The sequence below is a fragment of the Bufo bufo genome, chromosome 3, assembly GCF_905171765.1.
Source record: "Bufo bufo chromosome 3, aBufBuf1.1, whole genome shotgun sequence".
Classification (NCBI taxonomy): Eukaryota; Metazoa; Chordata; class Amphibia; order Anura; family Bufonidae; genus Bufo; species Bufo bufo.
Window position 1 is genome coordinate 414,461,229 of NC_053391.1, and position 23,225 is coordinate 414,484,453.

General features: G+C 43.7%; 2 protein-coding genes across 4 annotated transcripts in view; both read right to left on the bottom strand.

Annotated features, from left to right (window-relative positions):
• IFT57 (intraflagellar transport 57) overlaps positions 1-10,930 on the bottom strand; it is a 40,140-nt gene extending 29,210 nt beyond the window's left edge. The window contains exons 1-6 of one of the 2 annotated variants that reach the window (XM_040424909.1): positions 10,851-10,930; positions 8,708-8,921; positions 5,985-6,147; positions 2,973-3,091; positions 637-727; positions 158-229 (exon numbers count right to left, since the gene is read on the bottom strand). In XM_040424909.1, coding sequence (XP_040280843.1) covers positions 158-229; positions 637-727; positions 2,973-3,091; positions 5,985-6,147; positions 8,708-8,862 — 600 coding nt within the window. In that variant the 5' untranslated portion in view covers positions 8,863-8,921; positions 10,851-10,930. The remainder of the gene's footprint in view (positions 1-157; positions 230-636; positions 728-2,972; positions 3,092-5,984; positions 6,148-8,707; positions 8,922-10,850) is intronic. The other variant, XM_040424910.1, reaches the window with a different exon arrangement.
• Positions 10,931-20,222: 9,292 nt separating this feature from the next.
• MYH15 (myosin heavy chain 15) overlaps positions 20,223-23,225 on the bottom strand; it is a 60,959-nt gene continuing 57,956 nt past the window's right edge. For both annotated transcript variants that reach the window (XM_040424911.1, XM_040424912.1), the window contains 2 exons: positions 21,442-21,573; positions 20,223-20,348 (listed from right to left, as the gene is read on the bottom strand). In XM_040424911.1, coding sequence (XP_040280845.1) covers positions 20,331-20,348; positions 21,442-21,573 — 150 coding nt within the window. In that variant the 3' untranslated portion in view covers positions 20,223-20,330. The remainder of the gene's footprint in view (positions 20,349-21,441; positions 21,574-23,225) is intronic.

The window sequence follows — 23,225 nt, forward strand, 5'->3', positions numbered from 1 at the left end:
TCCATCTCCAGAACGTCTAGCTACGAGTCTTGGCTTTAGCTATCAGGAGGGCTCAGGAATGAAGACACCTCCAGACCTAGATGGCACACGTCATTAATGTGCATTGACTTGTCCGGGAGACCTTTTATGCTTCATACATTAATATAAAGGTACTTACCAATTTGCTAGTTTGCGCCTTAAGAACATTTAAATCTATGAACTGTTCTTCATCATTATCTGAATCTTCCTCCTAGTAAACAGTTACAAAGTATTAGTTATTGCCATAAAGTGCATGGTGCGCCAAGGAAAAGTACTAATTATGAGCAAACTGTGGGATGGGGTAATGTGTACCCCCGCACGCAAAGAAGTCAGTGTACACATGTCATCCATTGAAATTGTTGTACCGATCAAGCGCGTAGACATACACCAAATCACATCTGGGATGTATGTTCTTTTTTGAATGCAAACCAGCAGAAATTGTTGTACCATGAAATCCCTATATAATAAAGCCTTACTGTATAACTAATGTACGGTTATCCAATAATCTACACCGATTCATGGCCGAGTACAATAGTAATGGTGGACTGGAAGTCTATTTGAATGTGTGCTGCATAGATATAGTAAAAAGAGAGTATAGCGGATATATAATAAACTCACAGCAATTTCATCTTCGATCTTATTCAACGTTAGCTCTGCGTCGTCTTCCGCCACAACCTCTTCTTCCAGTTCCTCTGACGGGTAGCTTGGTCTGAAACCGTATGAAATTAACGGCTTCAACAATTCGTTTTAGAATCATTGGTTTCTATGCATTTATTGAGAAAATGACTCCAACACATTAACATAAAGTGGCACAAATTTTCAAGTTGGCATAGCAGCTGTGAGTTACCCCCTGTGCCCCTTGCCAACAGCCATAACTGGAGAAAACTCAGACCCCCACCATCAAAATGTGGGCACCGTAGAGAGTACCAGCGGTATCATTCTGTAGGCGCCTTACAAAGCAGAATGTTTTCCCTGCACAGCAGGGCTCTTAGCGGCATCCATATGGGGACCTCTTTGGGCAAGAAAAACCGTGAAGGATGTGCAGAACTACATCAGAACTGCATCCCTTTTTGAGTCAAACTTCCCTAAACTAGCCACTGAAATTGCAAAAGACAAAGCTGAATTCTCACAAAATAAGATATCTTGGTTGGGCAGGATAGCGGCATATAAAATGCTGCTCTTGCCGAAACTACTGTACCTCTTCAGATCACTACCAATTAAAATACCAAAAACGTACTTTACATCTGTAAATGCAAAACTGAAATCCTTCATCTGGAGCGATAAAAAAAACAGAATCGCCTTTAAAATTATCACCAGACACCACAAAAAAGGAGGCCTGGGGGCCCCACATATACAAAACTATTGTTTTTCTGCGATACTGGACCAACTGTCGCACTGGTGGTTTCACAACCCCAACAAACTATGGGTCCAAATAGAAAAAAATGTATGCGGACAGATCTCAATGCGATCTAGACTATTGGCACATATCTGGGGTTTTTCTCCTCCAATAGATGTAATAAAAATGTCCGATGACACATGGAAATGGTTCCTCAAGCAGAGAAAGGGAAGGATACACTCTCCTTTATCTGATTCCACCTTGGAATTCTTACAAGACCATGAAAGGACATGGGTGTTACCACCCTCCAAGACTTATTTTGGGGGGGGGGACACTCACCTCCTTTACAGATCTCAAAACTATGTTTAAACCGGGAAAAGAAGATTTTCACAAATTTTTTAATATAAAGGGAATTTATAGCCAAACATAAAGTTTCTGACAGGAAAAAATGACAAGATATGACCTTGACCTCCAAGCTATTTAGGAAATCTAGAGGAATTTCGATATTCTATAATGAGTTAGCAGAAACACAAAACATGTCCATAAATACATATATGGAGAAATGGAGGGAAGACCTGCAGCTAGAAACTGATCTACCTGAATGGCCACCCACAGAGAAGCCTTGATCAAAACCTATCCAAGATGGTATTACACACCTAGCAAGCTTCATTGAATTTTTCCAAACCCTACAGATAGATGCTGGAGACAGTGTGGAAGGAAAGCTACATGCGATGCAATCAAACCTCTCTGGTCCGCTACAAGGACATTGCTAGACTCCATTCTAGGGTACCAAATAAATATACTCCCACAACTAGCACTACTTCTTATAGGCCTCAATGATTTCCCAGATGAACATAGGTCCATAATAGCACATATAGTCATGGCTACCAAACTGGAACTGGAAATCTAGAGATACCCCCCACATACAAGAAGTTTGGCGAACAGTCAATAACACTTGTTCATTCGAGAGAGTAATTGCCCGAGTCCAAGATAAAAATCCTTCCTTCCACTATAGATGGAACAGTTGGATGGATAGCACCTTTTACCCTTCTCAACTTGGAATATTTGAGAGATAAACCTGCACACTTATTTGTTATTACATTATAACTACAGTTTAACAGTCATTTCAATACCTGCAATATTGGCAATCCAAAAGATATGTTTCCCATACGACAAATACATAGATAACCACTGCAATTGACTATATGGACAGGACATACCTGAGAATTGTTATTATTCTATGAAACATTGGCATTATTACACAATGTCAATAAAATCTACACTACTAATAAACTCATGTTATAGATATAACCTATGTTAGTAAAGCTGAAATTGCATAACTAAATAATGATGTTGTTATATATAGCGTTGTTATTATTACACAATGTTAATAAAATTTACATTACCAACAAACCCATGTTATAGATACAACCTGAATACTATCTTTTTATACAATATACATTTATTCTGGAAACTCTTATATGTTGTAACTCGAAGCGTATATAACTGAAAAAAATCTATAAAAAGATTTTTACAAGAACTGCATCCCTTACATTCTCAAACTCACTGGGGGGTCCCAGAGGATAGACAGGAGAACTAACATTAAAGGGTAACTTACCTCTTCCATGTAAAATCTATATGTTTTAAGGCTCTTTCTGCCAAGAAGTCAAGGACATAGCAGACTTGTTCTCCATAGCCTGCCTTTAGTTTAGAGGGGGGGAAATCTGCGGTACCACCCTGAACAAAACAATATATAGCATCATGATCACAACATGCCGATTCTCACACAGCAGTAAATCCTCATAAAAAGAGGGGTTATCCAGGATTTTAATATTGATTACCTATCCTCAGAACAGGTCATCAATATCATATCGGCGGGGGGTCCATCTCCCAGCATTCCCCTGATCTGCTCTGTGAAGAGGCTGAGCTGAGATACTAAGCACAGCCGCTACATGAGACCGTGGCGCTCACAAGAGCCCCAGTGAGTGAGGGGACTTCCTCAAACAGCTGATCAGTGGGGGTGCACCCGCCAATCTCATATTGATGACTTATCCTGAGGAAAATCTCAAAGAACCCCTTTAACCTCTTAACAGTCACGTTAAAATTGGAAAAACCTTCCCAAAAATGTCACTTTTTTTATTCTAGGTTTTTAATATGTGTCTACAGTAAATCTTGTTGGTACACAACTCAGGGGGACACTATTGCATTTTTAACCCCTTAGTGACATTTTGTGGTATATATAGTGTATTAAATAACTTTTAGTATTTAATTTTTAGGGGGAAAGAATAAAAACAGCAGTTTTCACATTATTTTGTTGAATTTATTTACGACGTTCACTGTGTGCTAAAAACAACATCATTTCATTATATGGGTCCGTACAGTGATGATTATGTCACAATTCTATATATTTGTACTATTTTCCTTTTCTCCTGCCGCCTGTCAGCTCTGCAGCTGCTCTCTCTCTCCTCCAGACTGACAGGGAGGGGGGATGCTTTAGCTGCTCATATCTCTGGTTTGGTACCAGCTAGAGATATGGGCTTTATATTGTTTGAAAGCTGACATTCCTCAGACAATGCCAGAAATATCTTCAGTACATGGGAAGATATCACTGTTAGAAATCGGGATGCAGTAAATACAGCTGAAAGCAAAAGAAAAAGCAGGTTTTACCCGCGATTATTCCCAACTCGATTTCTAACAGTGATATCTCCTCTGTTGCTTGGACTAATGCTGTCATTTTGGCCTGGAGTGCTTTCAAACAAGACCAGTTCCATGCTTCTAGCTGCTACCACTCAGGAGATATCAGCAGCTAAAGTATCCCTCCCCCCTCCACTTTCTGCCCGAACAGTTAAAGGGGTTCTGCAGTTTTTTTAAACTGATGATTTATCCTCTGGATAGATCAGCAGCATCTGATCGGCGGGGGTCCGACACCCGGGACCCCCGCCGATCAGCTGTTTGAGAAGGCAGAGGCGCTGGCAGTAGCGCTGCGGCCTTCTCGCTGTTTACCGCAGGCCCAGTGACGTCACGACAAGTATCAATGGCCTGGGCGGGGCTAAGCTCTGTTCACTTGAATGGAGCTTAGCCCCGCCCAGGCAAATGATACTAGTCGTGATGTCACTGGGCCTGCGGTAAACAGCGAGAAGGCCGCGGCACTACTGCCAGCGCCTCTTCCTTCTCAAACAGCTGACAACACAACATATAATGCAACAGCTCTCTGCGAACCAAATAAAGCACAAAAACATATTATAATGCTTATGCTATGCTAATAAAGTAGAGATGCTTAGCAAAAACATTTCGTCTGCCGCATGTCAAGGCGATCTCTGTAAGACGGGAACCTAACACTAAGTTCTACCTGTTATGTGCCATGACAGCGACCATGAAATTTAGGGAGTGTAGGTTCCACATGCATGCTGGGTCCCCTTTAATTTTTATCATTTTTGAATACAGAGGATGCACGTACCAACATGCATGCTGAGTCCACTACCCACTCCATGCCTCTCCTGGAGTCAGGAACTTCAAGTGACTGAGGAGGAGCAGGCTAAGCTTTATACTCATGCTAATTAAAATCAGCCTATGAGGCAGACAGGCTACAGGAGTGCACGACCGACTGGAGTCAGCTACACCTCCAGTGCAAAATACTATACTAAATAGCTTAGCCTGCTCCTCCTCACTCAATGGAAGCCCCTGACACCAGGAGAGGTATGGAGTGGGTAGTGGACTCGGCACGCATGTTGGTACTTGCATCCTCTGTATTCAACGGAGGCCATTTTGGCACCAAAAATGATGAAAATTAAAGGGGACCCAGCATGCATGTGGAACCTACACCCCCTGAATTGTCTGGTAGCCGTCATGGCACATAACAGGCAGAATTTAGTGTTAGGACCCGTCTTACAGAGATCGCCTTGACGTGCAGCAGACGGGCTCAAATAATTTTGTACAAAATGTTTTTGCCAAGTATCTCTACTTTATTAGCATAGCATAAGCATTAAAATATGTTTTTCTACTTTATTTGGTTTGCAGAGAGCTATTGCATTATATGTTGTGTTGTTTTATGTTTCTAGTCATAGCAGCGTGCACCTGCGCATTTGGATGGGATGTGCTGACCAACCCCTTTTGTGTTTCCTTCTCAAACAGCTGATGATCTATCCAGAGGATAGATCATCAGTTTAAAAAAAATGCAGAACCCCTTTAATTTCTTTTCCCAAAGCCGGAGCTGAGCTTGGGCAGAACAGTTAGGTGGTTAAACAAACCTATCACCATGAAAACCCAAGGCAATCTGCAGGCAGCATGCTATTATGCAGATGGAGCTGAGCATATTTATATATAGTTTATAGGAAAAGATTCAGTAAAACTTGTAATTTATTAACTTAAATCGCAGGACTTTCCATGATTAGGAGTCCAGTGGGCGGTCCTACTCAGTGATTGATAGAGATCTCTATATGTAAAGTCATACAGGGTAGGTTGTCAATCACTGATAAGACAACCCACTTGACTCCTAAGCCGAGATGTAAATGTATAACTTTTCCCACAGAACTATATATCAACCTGCTCAGCTCCTCCTGCTCTACAACATGCTGCCTGCAGATTAGACATAGTGTTCAACGTTTCAATTTAATTTTAAGCATGCACTTACAAATGAACGCAGCTCTGCAAGAATTTTGGAAATGATGGCATTTGGGTCATCGTATTCTTGGGGCTGTTCAAAATCACGTCCAGCTTTATTTATAAGCCATGCAGCAAGAGTACTGAACATGTAGAACTGTTCCCCAGGGTTGGTTGGTACTGCAAAATATAGCCTGTTAAGAAAATATTAAAAAGTGTGTTATATACATATAATAATCCTACAACACACCTCTACAGCACACAGATAATAAAGAACAAAAAAATATATGGCAGGGAGACCTTAAAGGGAATAACAGAGATATTTATGACCCTTCGTGTGCCTAAGGTTCACACACAGGCACAGAGAAGTTCTTCCCCTGAGCGCAGGGGTGCCTCTGCTATACTTCGATTTGAGCAGCTGTGTTTTGGGGGTCATCTGTCCCGGTAAATGTTAAATTCTGTATTATAGTCCAGGACTGCATACACAATTCTTCAGATTTCACTGAGATCTCCCAGTATTCCCTGTCTGGCTCAATGTATGTGCAGAACTTGTTATGCTGACTTGAATTCAAGGATATACAGTCTTTACACCAAGTGCTGCACAATAACCGAAAGTGGGAAAGACTTTAAGCCTCATGCAGACGTCCGTGGAACACGGTCCATGAGATACCGGACTGGCATTGCAGGAGCGCACGGCGTCATTGGTTGCTGTGACGCCGTGCGCTTCGTGCCGCCGCTGCTGTACAGTAATACACTGGTATAGATCATACACGTGTATTACTGTACTGCGGCGGCACAAAGCACGTGGCGTCATAGCAGCCATTGACACCGTGCGCTCCTGCAATGCCAGTCCGGTATCTCACGGACCGTTAACTGTTCCACCACAATATAGGAGTTTAGCTAGGAGTGTCTATCAACAAGCTTGTCTACCATTTCCATTGTCAACCGGCAGAACTGTGAACACTGCTCTGGATTATAATATTCAACATTTAAAGGGGTATTCCCATGTTGGAAACTGATGGCATTTCACATTAAAGTCAGATAGGTGTGGGTCCCACCTCTGAGACCTGCTCCTATCTCCAGAACGGGGCCAATGAAGTAAAGGGAGAGCAGCCGCTCATGTGTGCCCACCCTCTGAACACAGTCGAGCACTGGAAGTCCCATAGTGGTGAATGGAGAGGTGGCCACGCTTGTGCAACTTGCTCTCCCTTCACTGCTATGGGATTTCCGAAATGATGAAGTGGAGAAGTGGCCATGAGTACATTCAGCTATCTTCTTTGTAGTTTATGGGAGAAGTGAAAGACTTGCTGTTTCTCCAACTCCATTACAACAACAGCTGATATCTTAATTCATGACAGCAAGAGTAGTGAGGAGAGCGGATAACTGCTCTGAAGTAACCTAACGGGTTTTGTGTGCTACCGTATTAGTGCAATGGCCATTTTATTACACCCGATTATTGCTCCCTAGAGAAAAAAAAAGCTATTATAAATAGAAAAAGCTATTAGGAATTGTGTTTATGATAAAAGTAATATTTAGGTGTTTTTAGTAATTGTATTAATTTGTCTCATATGGTAAAACCTCTCTAAGCTTTCTTGCGGTCCTTGGGAATGGTTCAATTGGACAATGCGGCCCTCAGACAAGAAAAGGATCTGCATTCCTGCTCTAATGGATGTATGGAGTAAGGACTAGTTTAACATGGGCAGCAATCAGGAAGGAACAGTTTCTTCCCAATCATTGCCCACTAGGTTAGCTGCATTTATAAGCAGCCATGACCTGCTCTGTACAGGAATTACTCATTGTTACTCCGATTTTTTGTTCCGATACTGTTTTTAATGCTTGTGAGTAGCACATCCCTGTTCACACTGGAAGATATGCTGCTGACAAGCGATGATTTTATGTGCTGCATAAATGATGGATCACCCAAACTCGGCACCATATGTTGGATACTTTCACACTTGCATTGAACTTTTCCGATATTGAGATCCGGCAAAGGATCTCAATGCCGGAGAAAAACGCTTCCGTTTTGTCTGCATTCATTGTCAATGGGGACAAAACTGAACTGAACAGAACAGAGTGCTCCAAAATGCATTCCGTTCTGTTTGGTTGCGTTCCCATACCGGAGAGCAAACCCCAGCATGCTGCAGTTTTCTGTCCGTCATGGGATGCGGAGCAAGACGGATCTGTCATGACCCACAATGCAAGTCAATGGTGCAGGATCCGTTTACTCGCACACAATAGAAAACGGATCTGTTCCCCGTTGACTTTCAATGTTGTTCATGATGGATCCGTCTTGGGTATGTTAAAGATAATACAACTGGATCCTTTCATAACGGATGCAGATGGTTGTATTATCAGTAACGGAAGCGTTTTTGCTGAACCCTGCCGAATCCAGCAAAAACACTAGTGTGAAAGTAGATGGGCGAATTATCTGGACCAGGCATCTATACAAACGTTCATTCCTGATAACTGACCTGATAAATAGTCCTAAGGGGTAGTAAAAGACGCTAGTATGCTGATGTCAGTAACTAGACACCAGTAGAGCCTAGTGGATGGAGTGAGCACTGCTGGTAATGTCACCATCTTCTCACTCAGTCTATTCTAAAGTGGCAACCAGAAGAGAAGCTGAGGGAGATCTCGGACTAGGTAAGTAATCACCTGAGAGGAGACCCAGAATTGCTGTCCATTAAGGGTTATCTTGTGAACTTCTGTGTAAAACAAAGAGATGACTGGTCAATATGTCTACACTCCACTTACCGAGATATTGGCCGCATATTGTGCCTTCTCAGTAAATCCTCTTCAAAATCAAGAAGTTTCAGTTTCTCCAGCAAGTCCTCCATGAGGACAAACACCTGGAAGACGGCGCCAGGGCCACGTTCCTCCTCTTCCATTCTCCTCCCGTCTTCAGTCATTTCAATCAATGGCCTTTTACTTGAAGGAATTGAAAAAAGCGGTATAAACTTGTCTTTCTCTGGAAGATAAAAAAGTTATTTTGTGATAATTTCCATTTACTTTGTAATCTCCAAGCTCTCCTACAGATGTAGCCATGGGCAATATGACTGCAGGCACACCAGAATGTGACTTGTTGTATTACTGTAATGTAATTGTAACATTGGCTACTTCTGTATTTTTACATCAGCCATGCCCAAGGATGAGGAAATAGACTGTGGATTCGTATGCATTGTATGAACCCAGGGCACCACTTGTGGCCATGATCTCAGAAATCAGAGGGCTTCTGCTTTTTTTCTCAGATTTTTGCTTTATGATTTTTAGGGCTTGAGTCGTGTCGCTCAACTTGTCTCGTAGAAGTCAGAAGAAATGTGTGATTTAAGGGGTTATCCAGGTTATAAGAAAAGTCCTCTGGTGCCCCCACTGGGTGCAGTGAACGAGAAATCTGGACTGTATCGTCTTCCAGGTTCCGTTTTGGATCCCACAATGGTCAGGTTCAAGTATGGAGGCTTGGCGTGAGCGCTCCAATCCTGCCTTCGCTGTGGATTAACTCACTGCCCCAATTGCTGGTGTGATGATCGGGGGAGCCATCGATCAGCCCGTAGAAGTGACACGAGGGACACTAACAGCTCAGTGATATGTGCAGGATGGAGGGACCCCGGACATTAAGGAGGGGTACACATGGCAATACTTTCATTGCCTGCTGACCTTTAGGTGACTGTCACTGGCTAGAAAGGTTTTCTGCCCAGTGATGGTAAGGCTATTTTTACCCTGTGATTTTGGGGGGAAATGTTTTCCCGCTTCTAGTCAGAATCACTGGGCAGAAGTTTGATTCTGCCTAGTGATTTCCCTTAATTGGTCAGATTGATTGACCTATTGTGACCCAGGGTTCTGGGTAGGGTTACCCGGACCCTGGTAAAAATGGTCTGATTGGTGGAAGGGGGCGGTAAATGGGCTATAAGTGTCTGTGCTCCACGGGCTGGGTTGCCTTTTTATCTGCATCTGCCCGAGGAGCCTGATCTTTTGTGCCCCCTCCCCGCCCACACCTATTTTGTTGAATGTTGGACATGGGTCTAAGGAGAGTGGTTTGGATAGTCATCCCGTGATGGGATGGACTCTGATGTATGGTTATGGTTTTACTGAGTCAGAGTTTATGACTAGGCTCATAGTTTGTATATTAAAGTTTAAGTGAAAATTTTGGTTCTAATAAACAGGCCATGGCAATTTTTACCTCCACTCTCTAGTCTGCGCATTTTATTTATTTATTTAATATTATTTATTAATAATTTGGGTGAATGGTGTAAGTATGGGCATATATGCCATGTATTGCCATGTCCTGCTACCATGAGTTGCCTCTCTTGGCAGGGGTTCCAACTGGAATTTTTCAGTAGGTTAATGCTCCCCCACATTCAGCAAGGGTTTCTCCACCAGATTACGCTTCCTGCCCAGTCACCAGATTTATCAGCATTTATGGGACCAGCTGGACATCAGCTTCAGCAACCTTGGAGTGTGCAGGATCTACAGGCCCAGATGTAGCATCTGAGGGCAAATGTGCTGCTGGATACTATATGAAACCTGTATGCCTCCATGCCCAACTGTATTTCATCTTGTATCCAGGCCAGAGGGTACTACAGCCTCCTTTCAGTTGTACAGGAATAAGCTTATATCCAGTGAAAACTAATAAGAGCTGGTTCTTTGGAAAGAGCTCAGTTGTAGAATGCACTTTACTCTGCAGAAACAAATAATAACTAATACATCACCACCAAGACTAGAATTATCACGAGAATCATCATCACATATTCATGTCTTCCCTGTATATACAAGAATCCCCATAGTGAAGAATATGGGCCTAGATACAGAGGACGATCCAGTGACACCTCCCTCAGCGGAACCACAAGAAGAAGAGAAATCAGCACCAATTACAGGAGAATAGACATCACGTGGAACCCACCGGTAACAGCAAGGGCGTCCCCGTTATTCTCTCTCCCAGCGCGTCAGCTTTCGTTAATCTCTTTCCTATGGCAACGGGCGCGGTGACGTCACGCGAGGCGACTCTCTGTGTCACGTGACTCGCGCTGCGCCTTCCATGTTTAGTGCTGGCAGAGCGGAATACATATGGCGTGTCCTATTAACGAACATCAATAGGATATATAAGCCACAGAGGTCCACTATGGGCAGCAGTTCTGTCCAGTAAAGTAATGGATTTGGTTCTACACAATAGATTACACTCTAAATATAGTAATTGACAAGGGAGGATTTGTATTCAAAATGTGAATGTTTTATTTAAAATACTATAAAATGCATTCAATGTGTGTCAGTCTCAGTGCCATGAGTAGAACTAAAGCCCAAATATTGTGGCCATAGATAATAATTGCACATGCTCATATATAGGATTGTGGGTGTACATGCAATGTCAACCGACATATCTAGATTGTAAAAAAAAAATAATAATAATAATCTAAACATGATTGTTAATTTTCCCTTGTTTCATTTGTGTGTGTTTAACAAAAGCATATCAAATTGACTGAAGAAGCTTAAAAGGGTTGTCAGCTCAGACATTAAAGGCATATTGCTAGGATATGCCACTCAGGGTTAACAACCTTCTTTTTACGTTTTTCTGGACAACTTAAAAAAAAATCATGGACAGCCTAAAATGTTTACAGACATACACCCCACTCCTTTTTAGAGACCATGCCCCCCCTTCATTCCACTCCCTCAAAATGTCTTAAACAGAATGCCCTTGAATCACAAACTCCCAATAATTAAAGGGGCTGTCCAGTAGAGGGGTTCTGCACTTTGTTTAAACTGATGATCTATCCTCTGGATAGATCATTAGCTTCTGATCGGCGGGGGTCCGACACCCGGGACCCCCGCCGATCAGCTGTTTGAGAAGGCAGTGGCGCTCCAGCAGGGCCACGGCCTTCTCACTGTTTACCGCTGGCCCAGTGACGTCACGACTAGTATCACTGGCCTGGGCAGGGCTAAGCTCTGTTCACTTGAATGGAGTTTAGCCCCACCCAGGCTAGTTGATACAAGTAGTCACTCGGTGTCACGGCTGTGTCATGGTCTGGTATCGTGGACCATGACACTTTTTGCCGTGCATGCTTGTTGCTGGTGGCAACATGTTGTTTTTGCATGTTTTGACACTTCCCCTTTAAGTTGTGTGTTTCTTCCCATCCTGGTGTGCACGGGGATAAGGTGTGTTTGCTAGGTGTGGTGGGTGTGACCTCAGGCCTCCTTATATGTTGGGGTGGTGGAACCTGAGGTCAGTTGGATTTTGCTTGTCAGTCTGTGTAGGAGCTCTGCTCCCTGGCTGTATGTAAAAGTCTGTGTGAGCCACCCTTATTTGTTATATTGTTTCCCTTGCTCTGTCTGTGTGTCCCCTCCGGCGTGTTTCTGTTTTCCCTCTACCACCTGGTGTATGTTGTTATGGTGTGGGCCTTGTTTGGAGGTTATTGTGTTTTGGTGTGTTTCCTCCGAAAGGGGGCTGCTTTTCCAGAGGGGTTTAAGCAAATATCTAGACAGTGTGTTTCCGGTCCATCTCGTCGGCGTCAGGTAAGTTCTGGTAACCTAGGTTGTCTGTTGCCTTTTGTTACTTACCTGTCGTTCGGCTGTGAACCCTGTCTAGTTGGTGGCCAGCTGCTGGGCTTCTGGAGACACCATGCATCTGTTGTGTAGGATGAATGGGTGGTATCTGCCCTGTCTTCTGTCTTATCTGCCCTGTTCTAGGTTGGTGAGCATGAGCCCCCTTACCTTCTGAGGCGGCTCATGCATTAGGAGTTTAGGGAGATCATCAGGGTCGCGTTAGGAGGTGACCTGCTCCCTGTTCCCTGCTATCCAGCGTAGCAGCGACTGATATTGTACGGTAGGGGGTTTCCCCCACTCCCCGCCGTGACACTCGGCCAGCGGTAAACAGTGAGAAGGCTGCGGCGCTGCTGGAGCGCCGCTGCCTTCTCAAACAGCTGATCGGTGGGGGTCCTGGGTGTCGGACCCCCGCCGATCAGAAGCTGATGATCTCTCCAGAGGATAGATCATCAGTTAAAACAAACTGCAGAACCCCTTTAAATAAAATATGGCAGCAGCATGTGGAACAAAATCCACAATTCTACGCTGTTACATCAGTATGAGTGCTTTGTTTCTGTTGCTGCAGTGAGGATGCATGTGACATTCTGGACTTTCTGGCATCATTGCTGCGGCCATGTAGACAAAGACTGACAGGTATATAACCGGCAAGTACAGTGTCAGTGATGTGCACAATGATGTGCAAGGCTATGGCATGTGTCCACTGCAGCCCGTCATTGCCCTCAGCATTAGATCACTGAGAGGAGATTGGCTGCAGTGGTAACATGCCATATACCAGTAAGTTCCCGCTGCAGTTTGTAAACAATCACCTGTAGGAGGGAACGGATCAGAGCTGCAGAGAATGGCGCTGAAGAAAGGGGTAAGTATAACATGCATCCACAATGCATATGTGCCAAATTGCTGCTCCAGTCAACACCCCCCAGCATTAAAGACTTATTTAGATAGACATTACATTCATCACTACCATACAGGAGAACACAGCACCACATGCCTCTTAAAAGCAGTGATGTCTCCTCTGATGTAAACGTTCTCTTTCCTCATCTTCTCCATTCAGACCAGACCGCCATGATGATCTCTTTCAGCCACGTCTTCTCTCTGCAGAGTTTACCACACAGACATCTTAGATTTCTCACTTTTCTGTCATTCTCCTCCTGCCTCCACATTGTTATCCTGCTGCTACCCCAATACTGTGCCCACTGTGCTCCCCAAGGCCTCCAAACTCTATACTGCAGCAATAACAGTGCCATACAGATAGTCCCCACATACTAATAGTGCTCCCCAAAGTCCCACTAATACTAATAATCAGTGATGAGCGAAGCAAGCTTCGGATGCTACATCTGAAGTCGCTTCATTCAAAACTTCGGATTAATGCTGTACTGGTTATGACTGGTACCTCTGAACCGAAGCCGAGTTCGGTTCCAAGTTTTAATGTAGTTTTCCACTTTAAATATCAACTACCAAAGTTCACGAATAACTGACTTCGACTCATCAGAGCCAGTACATTTTAATGCTGTACGGAGATGGATCTCTGTACAGCATTAATCCGAAGTTGTGAACAAATTGACTTTGGATGTAGCATCTGAAACTTGCTTCGCTCATCACTACTAATAATTCTTTACCAGAGTGTCATCATTAGTAATAGTGCCATAATAATGATAATGCTCGACGATAGTACCTGTTAGCAATAGTTCCCTCCATATTGTGCCAAATAATTGTAAACCCCCCATTAGTACCCCCAGTATTAGTAATAATGCCCCATAACAGAAATAATGTTCGCCATAGTCCCTCCAGTAGTAATAAAGCCATAATCACGTGGCACGCTGCCTGCGTTGGGATAGAGCTGGACCTGGAAGTAACTTAGGCTGCAGACTGGACTGGAAGAGGCCTGCGGCCTATGCAGCATGGCGGCTGCAGTGACAAATCTACAGATACTTAAGATAATTCACAGACAGTTTTTTTTTCTGCCGGACGCTACAGGCGGCAGAAAATAATACCCTGTTTTTGCTGACGGTCTGTAAATCTACAGACGTTTTGCAACCCTGATGCCACTAATGGCAGATAGGTGCTGGTCAAGTTTTTCTGCACTCAGTACACCATAATGAGAAAGTGAAAATAGATTTTCGAAGTCTGCTAATTTATTGAAAAAGAAGAACTAAAATCTTCGACATTTCAGACCCATTGCTCATTACTTAGTTAAGCACCTTTGGCAGTGATTATACCTGTCACGGCCTATGGTGTGCGCTGTGACACTTTCGGTTGCCCGCGGCAATGTGTGGCTGTGTGTGCATGCGGTGGCAGTGTCTCGGCCTTCTGGGTGATTGCCGTGACATGGTTGCCACGCATGTTGTTGCCTGCGGCAACGTGTAGCTTTCTATGCTTGTGTGTGCACTTCCCCTTTAAGTGGCTTTCTTCCCTTGTCTGGTGTTGGAAGGGTTAACTCCCTTCCTAGTGTTTTGTGAACACTGGGTTTTTGTGTGTGTGGGTGTGGCTGCTTGGGCTATTTAGCCTCTGCTGGATGCTTGAAGCTGAAGGGTACTCCAGCCATGGTGTATGCTGGAGCTATCCTCCTGGTCTTCATATTCCAGCTGTCCAGTGAGGGCCACCCTTATGGTCATAGATGTTTTTATGGTGTCTCACGTTAATTGCAGCTATGGGTTCCTGTGTGGTTGTGGTGTGTGCTGTGTCCTTTTTATGTTGGTGTGGACACCAGCACTTGTGCACGGGTTCCAGTCAGTGTGTCTGTGGCAGGTAAGTGTGTTACTAGTCTCTCTTACCTGCCATCTCTATATGCTGTATGTGTTCCCCTCTCCTTGCAGCCTTGCTTCAGATAGAGACTCCTGTTCCTCCATTACTGGGATGAACAGGTCGTCTCTTCCCTGCTCCTTGGTGAGGGATTACCAGGGCGACTTAGGGTCTTTAGGTATCCTGAGTATGAGTCATCCTACCATCGGGGTCCACTCATACGGTGAGGAGTAAGGGAGAGGATTAGGGATGTTGTAGGAGGTGACCTGCTCCCTTATTACTCCTTTTGGCCAGGCTGATCCCCTTTACCCTCTGACACCACACGGTGGGGGGGGGGGGGTTCCCCCACTCCCCACCGTGACAATACCCTCCTGTCTTCTTGGGTATAATGCCATTAGGTATTTACACTTGGATTCTGGGGATTTTCTGCCATTCTTTTCTGAAGATCCTCTCGAGCTCAGGTTGAATGGGGACTCTCAGGGGACAGCCATTTTCAGGTCTCTCCAGAGATGTTCAGTTGGATTCAAGTCAGGGCACTGGCTGGGCCACTCAAGGACATTTACAGAGTTGTCCCTAAGCCACTTTGGTTTTCATAAGAATATCTCTGTATTTTGTTCAATTTGGCTTTCCCTCTTCCTGTTCCACTCACAGAAAAAACATCCCCAGAGCATGATGCTGCCACCACCAGTGCTTCCGTCGGTTCCATTCCATGCCTCTGCAGCGCAAAAAGATAGAACTTGCTCTATCTTTTTGCAGAACAGACGAATCGTGGACCCCATTCAAGTGAATGGGGTCGTGATCCGTATGCGGCAGCCCCACGGCCGGTGCCCGTGCATTCTAGACCTCAATTTGCGGTACACAGAATGGGCATGGAGGGGCAGCGGTCGTGTGAACAAACCCTAAGGCCCTCCTTCCTTGATTCCGTAATTTTCACTCCATAAAATGCACTGGGCCATAAGATTTAGAGGAAAAAAATATGAAAAAAATCTTTTTCATCAGACCTAAGATCAGACCCCTATTTCTCATCAGATCTCAGATCAGACCCCTAATCATCAGACCTTCAATCCTCATCAGACCTCAAATCAGACCCTCATTCCTCATCAGAGCCCCATTCCTGATTAGACGTCAGATCAGACCTCAAATCAGAATCCCATTCCTCATCAGACCTCAGATCAACTTACCTTTTCTGCTTCGGGCGTCACCACAACTCTCTGCAGATCTATCGGCTCTTCCTGCACTCACCGCTCCCTGGTCTTCTTCGGGTGCCTTGCTGCACTACAACCTGCCATCTCAGTGTCAGGTCAGAGTGCACTCTACGTCCTGATACTGTACGCAGTCAGGACAGTGCAGCGCGGTGCCTGGAGTATACCAGGGATCTGAGTACAGCCAGAACCAGGAATGCTCTATTCACCACTCCCGGTCCTACTGTGTACTAGTGAGTGCTTCCATAATAGAAGCGCTTATTAGTATTCACCCCATAAGACGCACTGCCATTTTCCCACACTTTTGGAGGAAAAGAATGTCTTATGGAGTTAAAAATACGGCACCTAGTTTGGTGGTGTAGTCAGCTCTAGGAAGAATCCTGGTTGTTCCAAACTTGTTTAATTTAAGAATAATGGAGGCTATTGTGCTCTTGGGAACTTTCAGTGCAGCAGAAATTTTTTGTACCCTTCCCCAGATCTCTGCGTCCACATAATCTTGTCTCTGAGCTCTACAGGCAGCTCTTTCATCCTCATGGCTTAGTTTTTGCTCTGATATGCATTGTCGGCTGTGAGACCTTATATAGACAGGAGTATATGTTTACAAATAATGTCCATTCAACTGAATTTACCACATGTGGACTCCAATGAAGGTGTGGAAACATCTCAAAGGTAATCAAGAGAAACTGGAAGCCTCCAGAGATAAATTTCAAGTACCATAGCAAAGGGTCTGAATACTTATGTCCAGGAGAAATGTTAGCTTTTCCTTTTTGATACATTTTCAATAATTTCTAAAATTTTGTTTCTACATTGTCATTATGGGGTATTGAATACAAATGGAATTGAATACAAATGGATGGGGGAGAACTTAATTTTTTATTTTAGCACAAGGCTGCATTATAACAAAATGTGAAAAAGTGAACAGGTCCGAAGACTTTCCTAAAGCTACTTTCAGCCTGCAGGAATTCATTAGATCCAGCACTGCCAGATGCGGATGGAATGTCCGCTGGCCCCATTAAGTATGATGGGGTCCAGCAGAGATCCGTACACATTCCGGCAGACAAGCGGAGAACCAGCTGGACACAAACCGCTGCATGCAATTTTCTGCTGGAACAGCCTAACACACTGTTTCCCTGATATCTGTTCTCTGCTGGTGATGTGGGTTTGAGAATGGCAATGCTCTCCATATCTGATGGAAGTTAGCATACTTCACTTAATAGACAGTTTTTCTTTAAATGTACAGTACAGTCACATCATCAGAAGAAATCTTGCTGGCTCACCTTAGGTTTGCTTTGTTTGGTTTGCTGACAATTTCAGACAATTTGACAATTGCAGCTCTGATGGTGATGCCTCGGCACTGAAAGTGATCTGTTGCACCATCTCTTGAAGGGAATGAGTATTTAGGTGCACCACTTGATGAAAATCATGCCAGAAGATGAGGACAAACTACATAAGTTTGGTAAGACATAGTCAGTGTACAGTCGTGGCCAAAAGTTTTGAGAATTACATAAATATTGGAAATTGGAAAAGTTGCTGCTTAAGTTTTTATAATAGCAATTTGCATATACTCCAGAATGTTATGAAGAGTGATCAGATGAATTGCATAGTCCTTCTTTGCCATGAAAATTAACTTAATCCCCCAAAAAACTTTCCACTGCATTTCATTGCTGTCATTAAAGGACCTGCTGAGATCATTTCAGTAATCGTCTTGTTAACTCAGGTGAGAATGTTGACGAGCACAAGGCTGGAGATCATTATGTCAGGCTGATTGGGTTAAAGTGGCAGACTTGACATTTTAAAAGTAGGGTGATGCTTGAAAGCATTGTTCTTCCATTGTTAACCATGGTGACCTGCAAAGAAACGCGTGCAGCCATCATTGCGTTGCATAAAAATGGCTTCACAGGCAAGGATTTTGTGGCCACTAAGATTGCACCTCAATCAACAATTTATAGGATCATCAAGAACTTCAAGGAAAGAGGTTCAATTCTTGTTAAGAAGGCTTCAGGGCGTCCAAGAAAGTCCAGCAAGCGCCAGGATCGTCTCCTAAAGAGGATTCAGCTGCGAGATCGGAGTGCCACCAGTGCAGAGCTTGCTCAGAAATGGCAGCAGGCAGGTGTGAGCGCATCTGCACGCACAGTGAGGCGAAGACTTTTGGAAGATGGCCTGGTGTCAAGAAGGGCAGCAAAGAAGCCACTTCTCTCCCAAAAAAAACATCAGGGACAGATTGATCTTCTGCAGAAAGTATGGTGAATGGACTGGGGCAAAGTCATATTCTCCGATGAAGCCTCTTCCCGATTGTTTGGGGCATCTGGAAAAAGGCTTGTCCTGTGTTATGCCAACAGTAAAGCATCCTGAGACCATTCATGTGTGGGGTTGCTTCTCATCCAAGGGAGTGGGCTCACTCACAATTTTGCCCAAAAACACAGCCATGAATATAGAATGGTACCAAAACACCCTCCAACAGCAACTTCTTCCAACAATCCAACAACAGTTTGGTGAAGAACAATGCATTTTCCAGCACGATGGAGCACCGTGCCATAAGGCAAAAGTGATAACTAAGTGGCTTGGGGACCAAAACATTGACATTTTGGGTCCATGGCCTGGAAACTCCCCAGATCTTAATCCCATTGAGAACTTGTGGTCAATCCTCAAGAGGCGGGTGGACAAACAAAAACCCACTAATTCTGACAAACTCCAAGAAGTGATTATGAAAGAATGGGTTGCTATCAGTCAGGAATTGGCCCAGAAGTTGATTGAGAGCATGCCCAGTCGAATTGCAGAGGTCCTGAAAAAGAAGGGCCAACACTGCAAATACTGACTCTTTGCATAAATGTCATGTAATTGTCGATAAAAGCCTTTGAAACGTATGAAGTGGGTGTAATTATATTTCACTACATCACAGAAACAACTGAAACAAAGATCTAAAAGCAGTTTAGCAGCAAACTTTGTGAAAACTAATATTTTTGTCATTCTCAAAACTTTTGGCCATGACTGTACATTGATTTGAAAATGAGTCCCGCCTTGGCGACGTGATCGATGCGATTATTGAGCTTTTTTCTTACTTTATCATTATTTATAACCATTGTTTTTCTTCTTTACCCCTAGCACTTTTTATCCTTTTAAAATTCTCTCTCTCTACTTTAAAACTTTGTTAGACATTGTACCCTCCTATCGCTTCCATAATTCACAGATGGTGTGCTCGTACATCTAGTACCAGGGGCGTAGCTAAAGGCTCATGGGCCCTGGTGCAAGAGTTCAGCTTGGGCCCCCCTTCCCTTAGTGCTTGTTGGCAAGGGGCAGGGGAGCACATAGCCTTCCTGCTGCCAAAGGAAAACATTGAAAGGGCACCCCCTCAATCCAAATTCTTGACCTAACCCCTTCCCTCCAGCCAGAGGTGTAAATTGACCAGCATGCACTTTCTTTAATGCCATTGTCTTATGTGGCACAAGAGTTTTTGGGCCCCCTCAGGCTTCTGGGCCCGGTAGCAACTGCTACCTCTGCACCCCCTATAGCTACGCCGCTGTCTAGTACTTTAGTTCTTAAAATGATCCCAGCATAAATTGTGGAGGTTGGTTGATGCACTTCCTGTATGGCTCCCATTATTTTCCTGAATGTATTCTTACCGTTCTTTTGTAAACATTTTTATACACTTCTATTATGAAATGACAGAAAATACATTATAGTTTCGTTACTGATCTTTCTGTGCATTTAGACTAGACAGCAATCAGAATGATCACTGGAACAAATTATAAGGATTGCTAGCTATAAAGAAGCAAGAAAGGATGAAATAAACAGCTGCATTATATGAGATGAAATTTATTGCGCTTATTTGCATGCTAGGGTTGCTTTACAACTTCAGCACAAATTGCTTTAAACTTCAAAGTCTTCATACTTCATAAGTCTTCAGTTTATTCCTCTTCACGCACCTACAGTTGAAATATATAATATGAATATGAAATTAGATATACAAGTTTCCATTCATTGCTACAATATAAACACAGTTTTGTGTCCAGTTGTGTTATTATGAATGAACCAAACTGATGGATCAATGGCTAATAAGTCAAAAATAAAATAGGTGCATAGAGGTTAGGAGAGTAAAAGACTAACAAACAATGATGGCAATGGTGCAATCAACTTGAGGATTCACCAGTTTAACAAGGTTTTTCAGAGTTATTGACGAGCTCAGGTGCTATACTTCAGCCAACTGGCCTCAGCAGTGACACGTCCCCAAGTGGCACGTCAATGCTGGGTCACCTGCTGCTCCAGGACACGCCAGTGGTGAGGCCAGTCATTGACTGCAGCAGTACATGTGAGCCGCGGCTGGACTTACACAGGCCAGGGACTGCAAATTCACCGAACTGAGCCAGGGTGCTGGAACAAAGAGGGGGGAAGCAGGTGTGTAAGATTTTTCATTATGTACCATTCACTTCAGGAGCTTGTTAAAAAGGGGCCATAATCCAGGAAAACCCCTCTAAGGCCCCTTCCACATTTCCAGGTCATTTTCAAGTCTGTGAAAAAAGTGTCCGTGAAGATGTTTGTGAAGATTTCCGTGAAGGATCCATGTGTTCGTTTTTGCCCTCCATGTGTCTTCCATAATCCACAAATGTTGCTCAGCTGAAAATTAATTGCCAGAGCATCTCCTATCAGTCTTCAGTGAAAAACGGACACACCACGGATGCCATCCATATTGTGTCCTAGATTTTTACGGACCCTTGGACTTCAATGGGCGTGTTTGGCCCTCACCACGGACCAAAGTAGTGCATGTCTCTGTGAATTTTTTTACCGTAAAAAAATACTGATGTCTGAATAGACACATTTAAATCAACGGGCAGGTGTGCTGTCGGCAAAAAAATGCAGAGAGCAAACGTCAGTGAAAAACGGAAATGTGGACAAGGCCTAAGTCATCAGGATATGATCATCTGGTATTTGAAGTCTTCATGCATGTAGACTAGAAACAAACGGCAATATACAGTAGATTTAAATTCTATATTTAAAGAAGCCTTGGTGATGTCATCTTACCTTTCCCCCGTCTCTTGATTTGCTTCTCAATTTGTTTACTTGGGATTCAGCTATATCAGCCCTTTCTTGGGCGTCATCCAACTCATGCTGCAGTTTCTTGTATTTGGTCAGGTACTGATTGGATTGTTGCTCCTATGAAACACAGTGGATTATTCTACCACAGATATTTTTTTATGATTGGCGATAGACATAGTGTAACATAATGAGATTTCCATTGTAGAGGGAATGTATGCATTAAAGTATATTTAGGGGGGCAGATTTGTTGCAAAAATCGGCTTCATACACCAGAATGGAGTTGTTTCTACAAAATGTGCATTGATTGTTACAAACCTAATTTAGATGTATAGGACAGTTGTAGAAATATTTGCAACAAATGTGCCATGTGTGGGGCTACATGGAGACTTCCCGATTTTGTCAATCTAGAGGAATACCATACTGGACTATAACATGCACTCCAGATTTAGACAACAGAAAATTAGAAAAAAAAATATTTTCTAGATCCTCCTTGAAGGGAATGTGTTTTACTGAAGTGGAGAGGTCAAGGTCAGTAACTTTAGGATGTAGTCAGGGGCGTAACTACCATAGTGGCAGACCATGCGACTGCTATGGGGCCCAGGGAAAGAGGGGGCCCAGTTGGGATCATCTCCTCTTCTACTGGGGGTCAAAACTTGGTCAGGACTGTACCCTCTAAAGAAAGAACTTTTATCAAACAAAGCAGTGGAAAAAATGGCCCAAGGGTCATTAAAAGGGGTTTAGGCGGAAACCCTTCTGTCGTGTGTGGGGGGGCCTGGTTTGATCCTTGTTATGGGGGCCCTTAATTTTCAATGTACGCCACTGGATGTAGTGTAGGAAGGGGGGGGGAATAGTTTTGGTCAGCTCCTGTTACACTTAGTGTGTCATCTGCTGACCATTGTGCAATAACCAGTGGTGCATGTGGTCACTTCATTAAAAGTACCTATCCGAATAAATGTGTCTCCTGTCATTGCTTTGTTGTGTATTGCCATGCTTCTTATTCTGCTAGATTATTTTAAAGTATATTTCTGTGTGACACACACAGTTCTGGTAGACACATAGCCCTGCTATACACACACAGCACTGCCATACACACATATAGCTCTGCTACACCCATACAGCTCTGCTACACACATACAGCTCTGCTACACACATACAACTCTGCCACACACACACAAACACACTTTAATAAAAACTCACATTTCCCTGCACTAGTGACCGCTGTAGAGTTTTCCTGCTTTGGCTCCTCCCATTGATAACATCATCAAAGGTCCTTAATCTTTATCCTGGTAATTGTTGGCTGGAACAATGATCGGGCAAAGCGCTGTATGTGCGCTCTGCCGGATCATGAAGGAAGCAGTCAGGGGTCTGGCCATGCTGGATCTCCCTGACTGTCGTTTATAAGATGCAGGCACTTTTCAGCAAGATTTTTTCTTGCTAAAAAATGTGTGCTATAAAGAGAAAAATATGGTACTTTGAATTGCAAGGAACTCAGTGCACTCCTGTAGACAGCAGCTGTCCTTGAATAGGACTGAGCTGCATATAGGCCATGTGACCGATGAAGGTGACAACAGTAGCCTAGGCAGAGATGAGCGCCGCTGCCTCTTCAAATAGCTGGTCTGCAGGGTTGCTGGGAGTTCAGCTACTGAGGACCCGGTGGATAGGTTATCAATACTTTACTCCCGTGAAAACCCTTTAACCTTTGGATTTCAGCAGCCCTCCTGAAGAATCTCAATTCTTGTAAGAAGCTTTGTACACTTTTTCTCACTGTA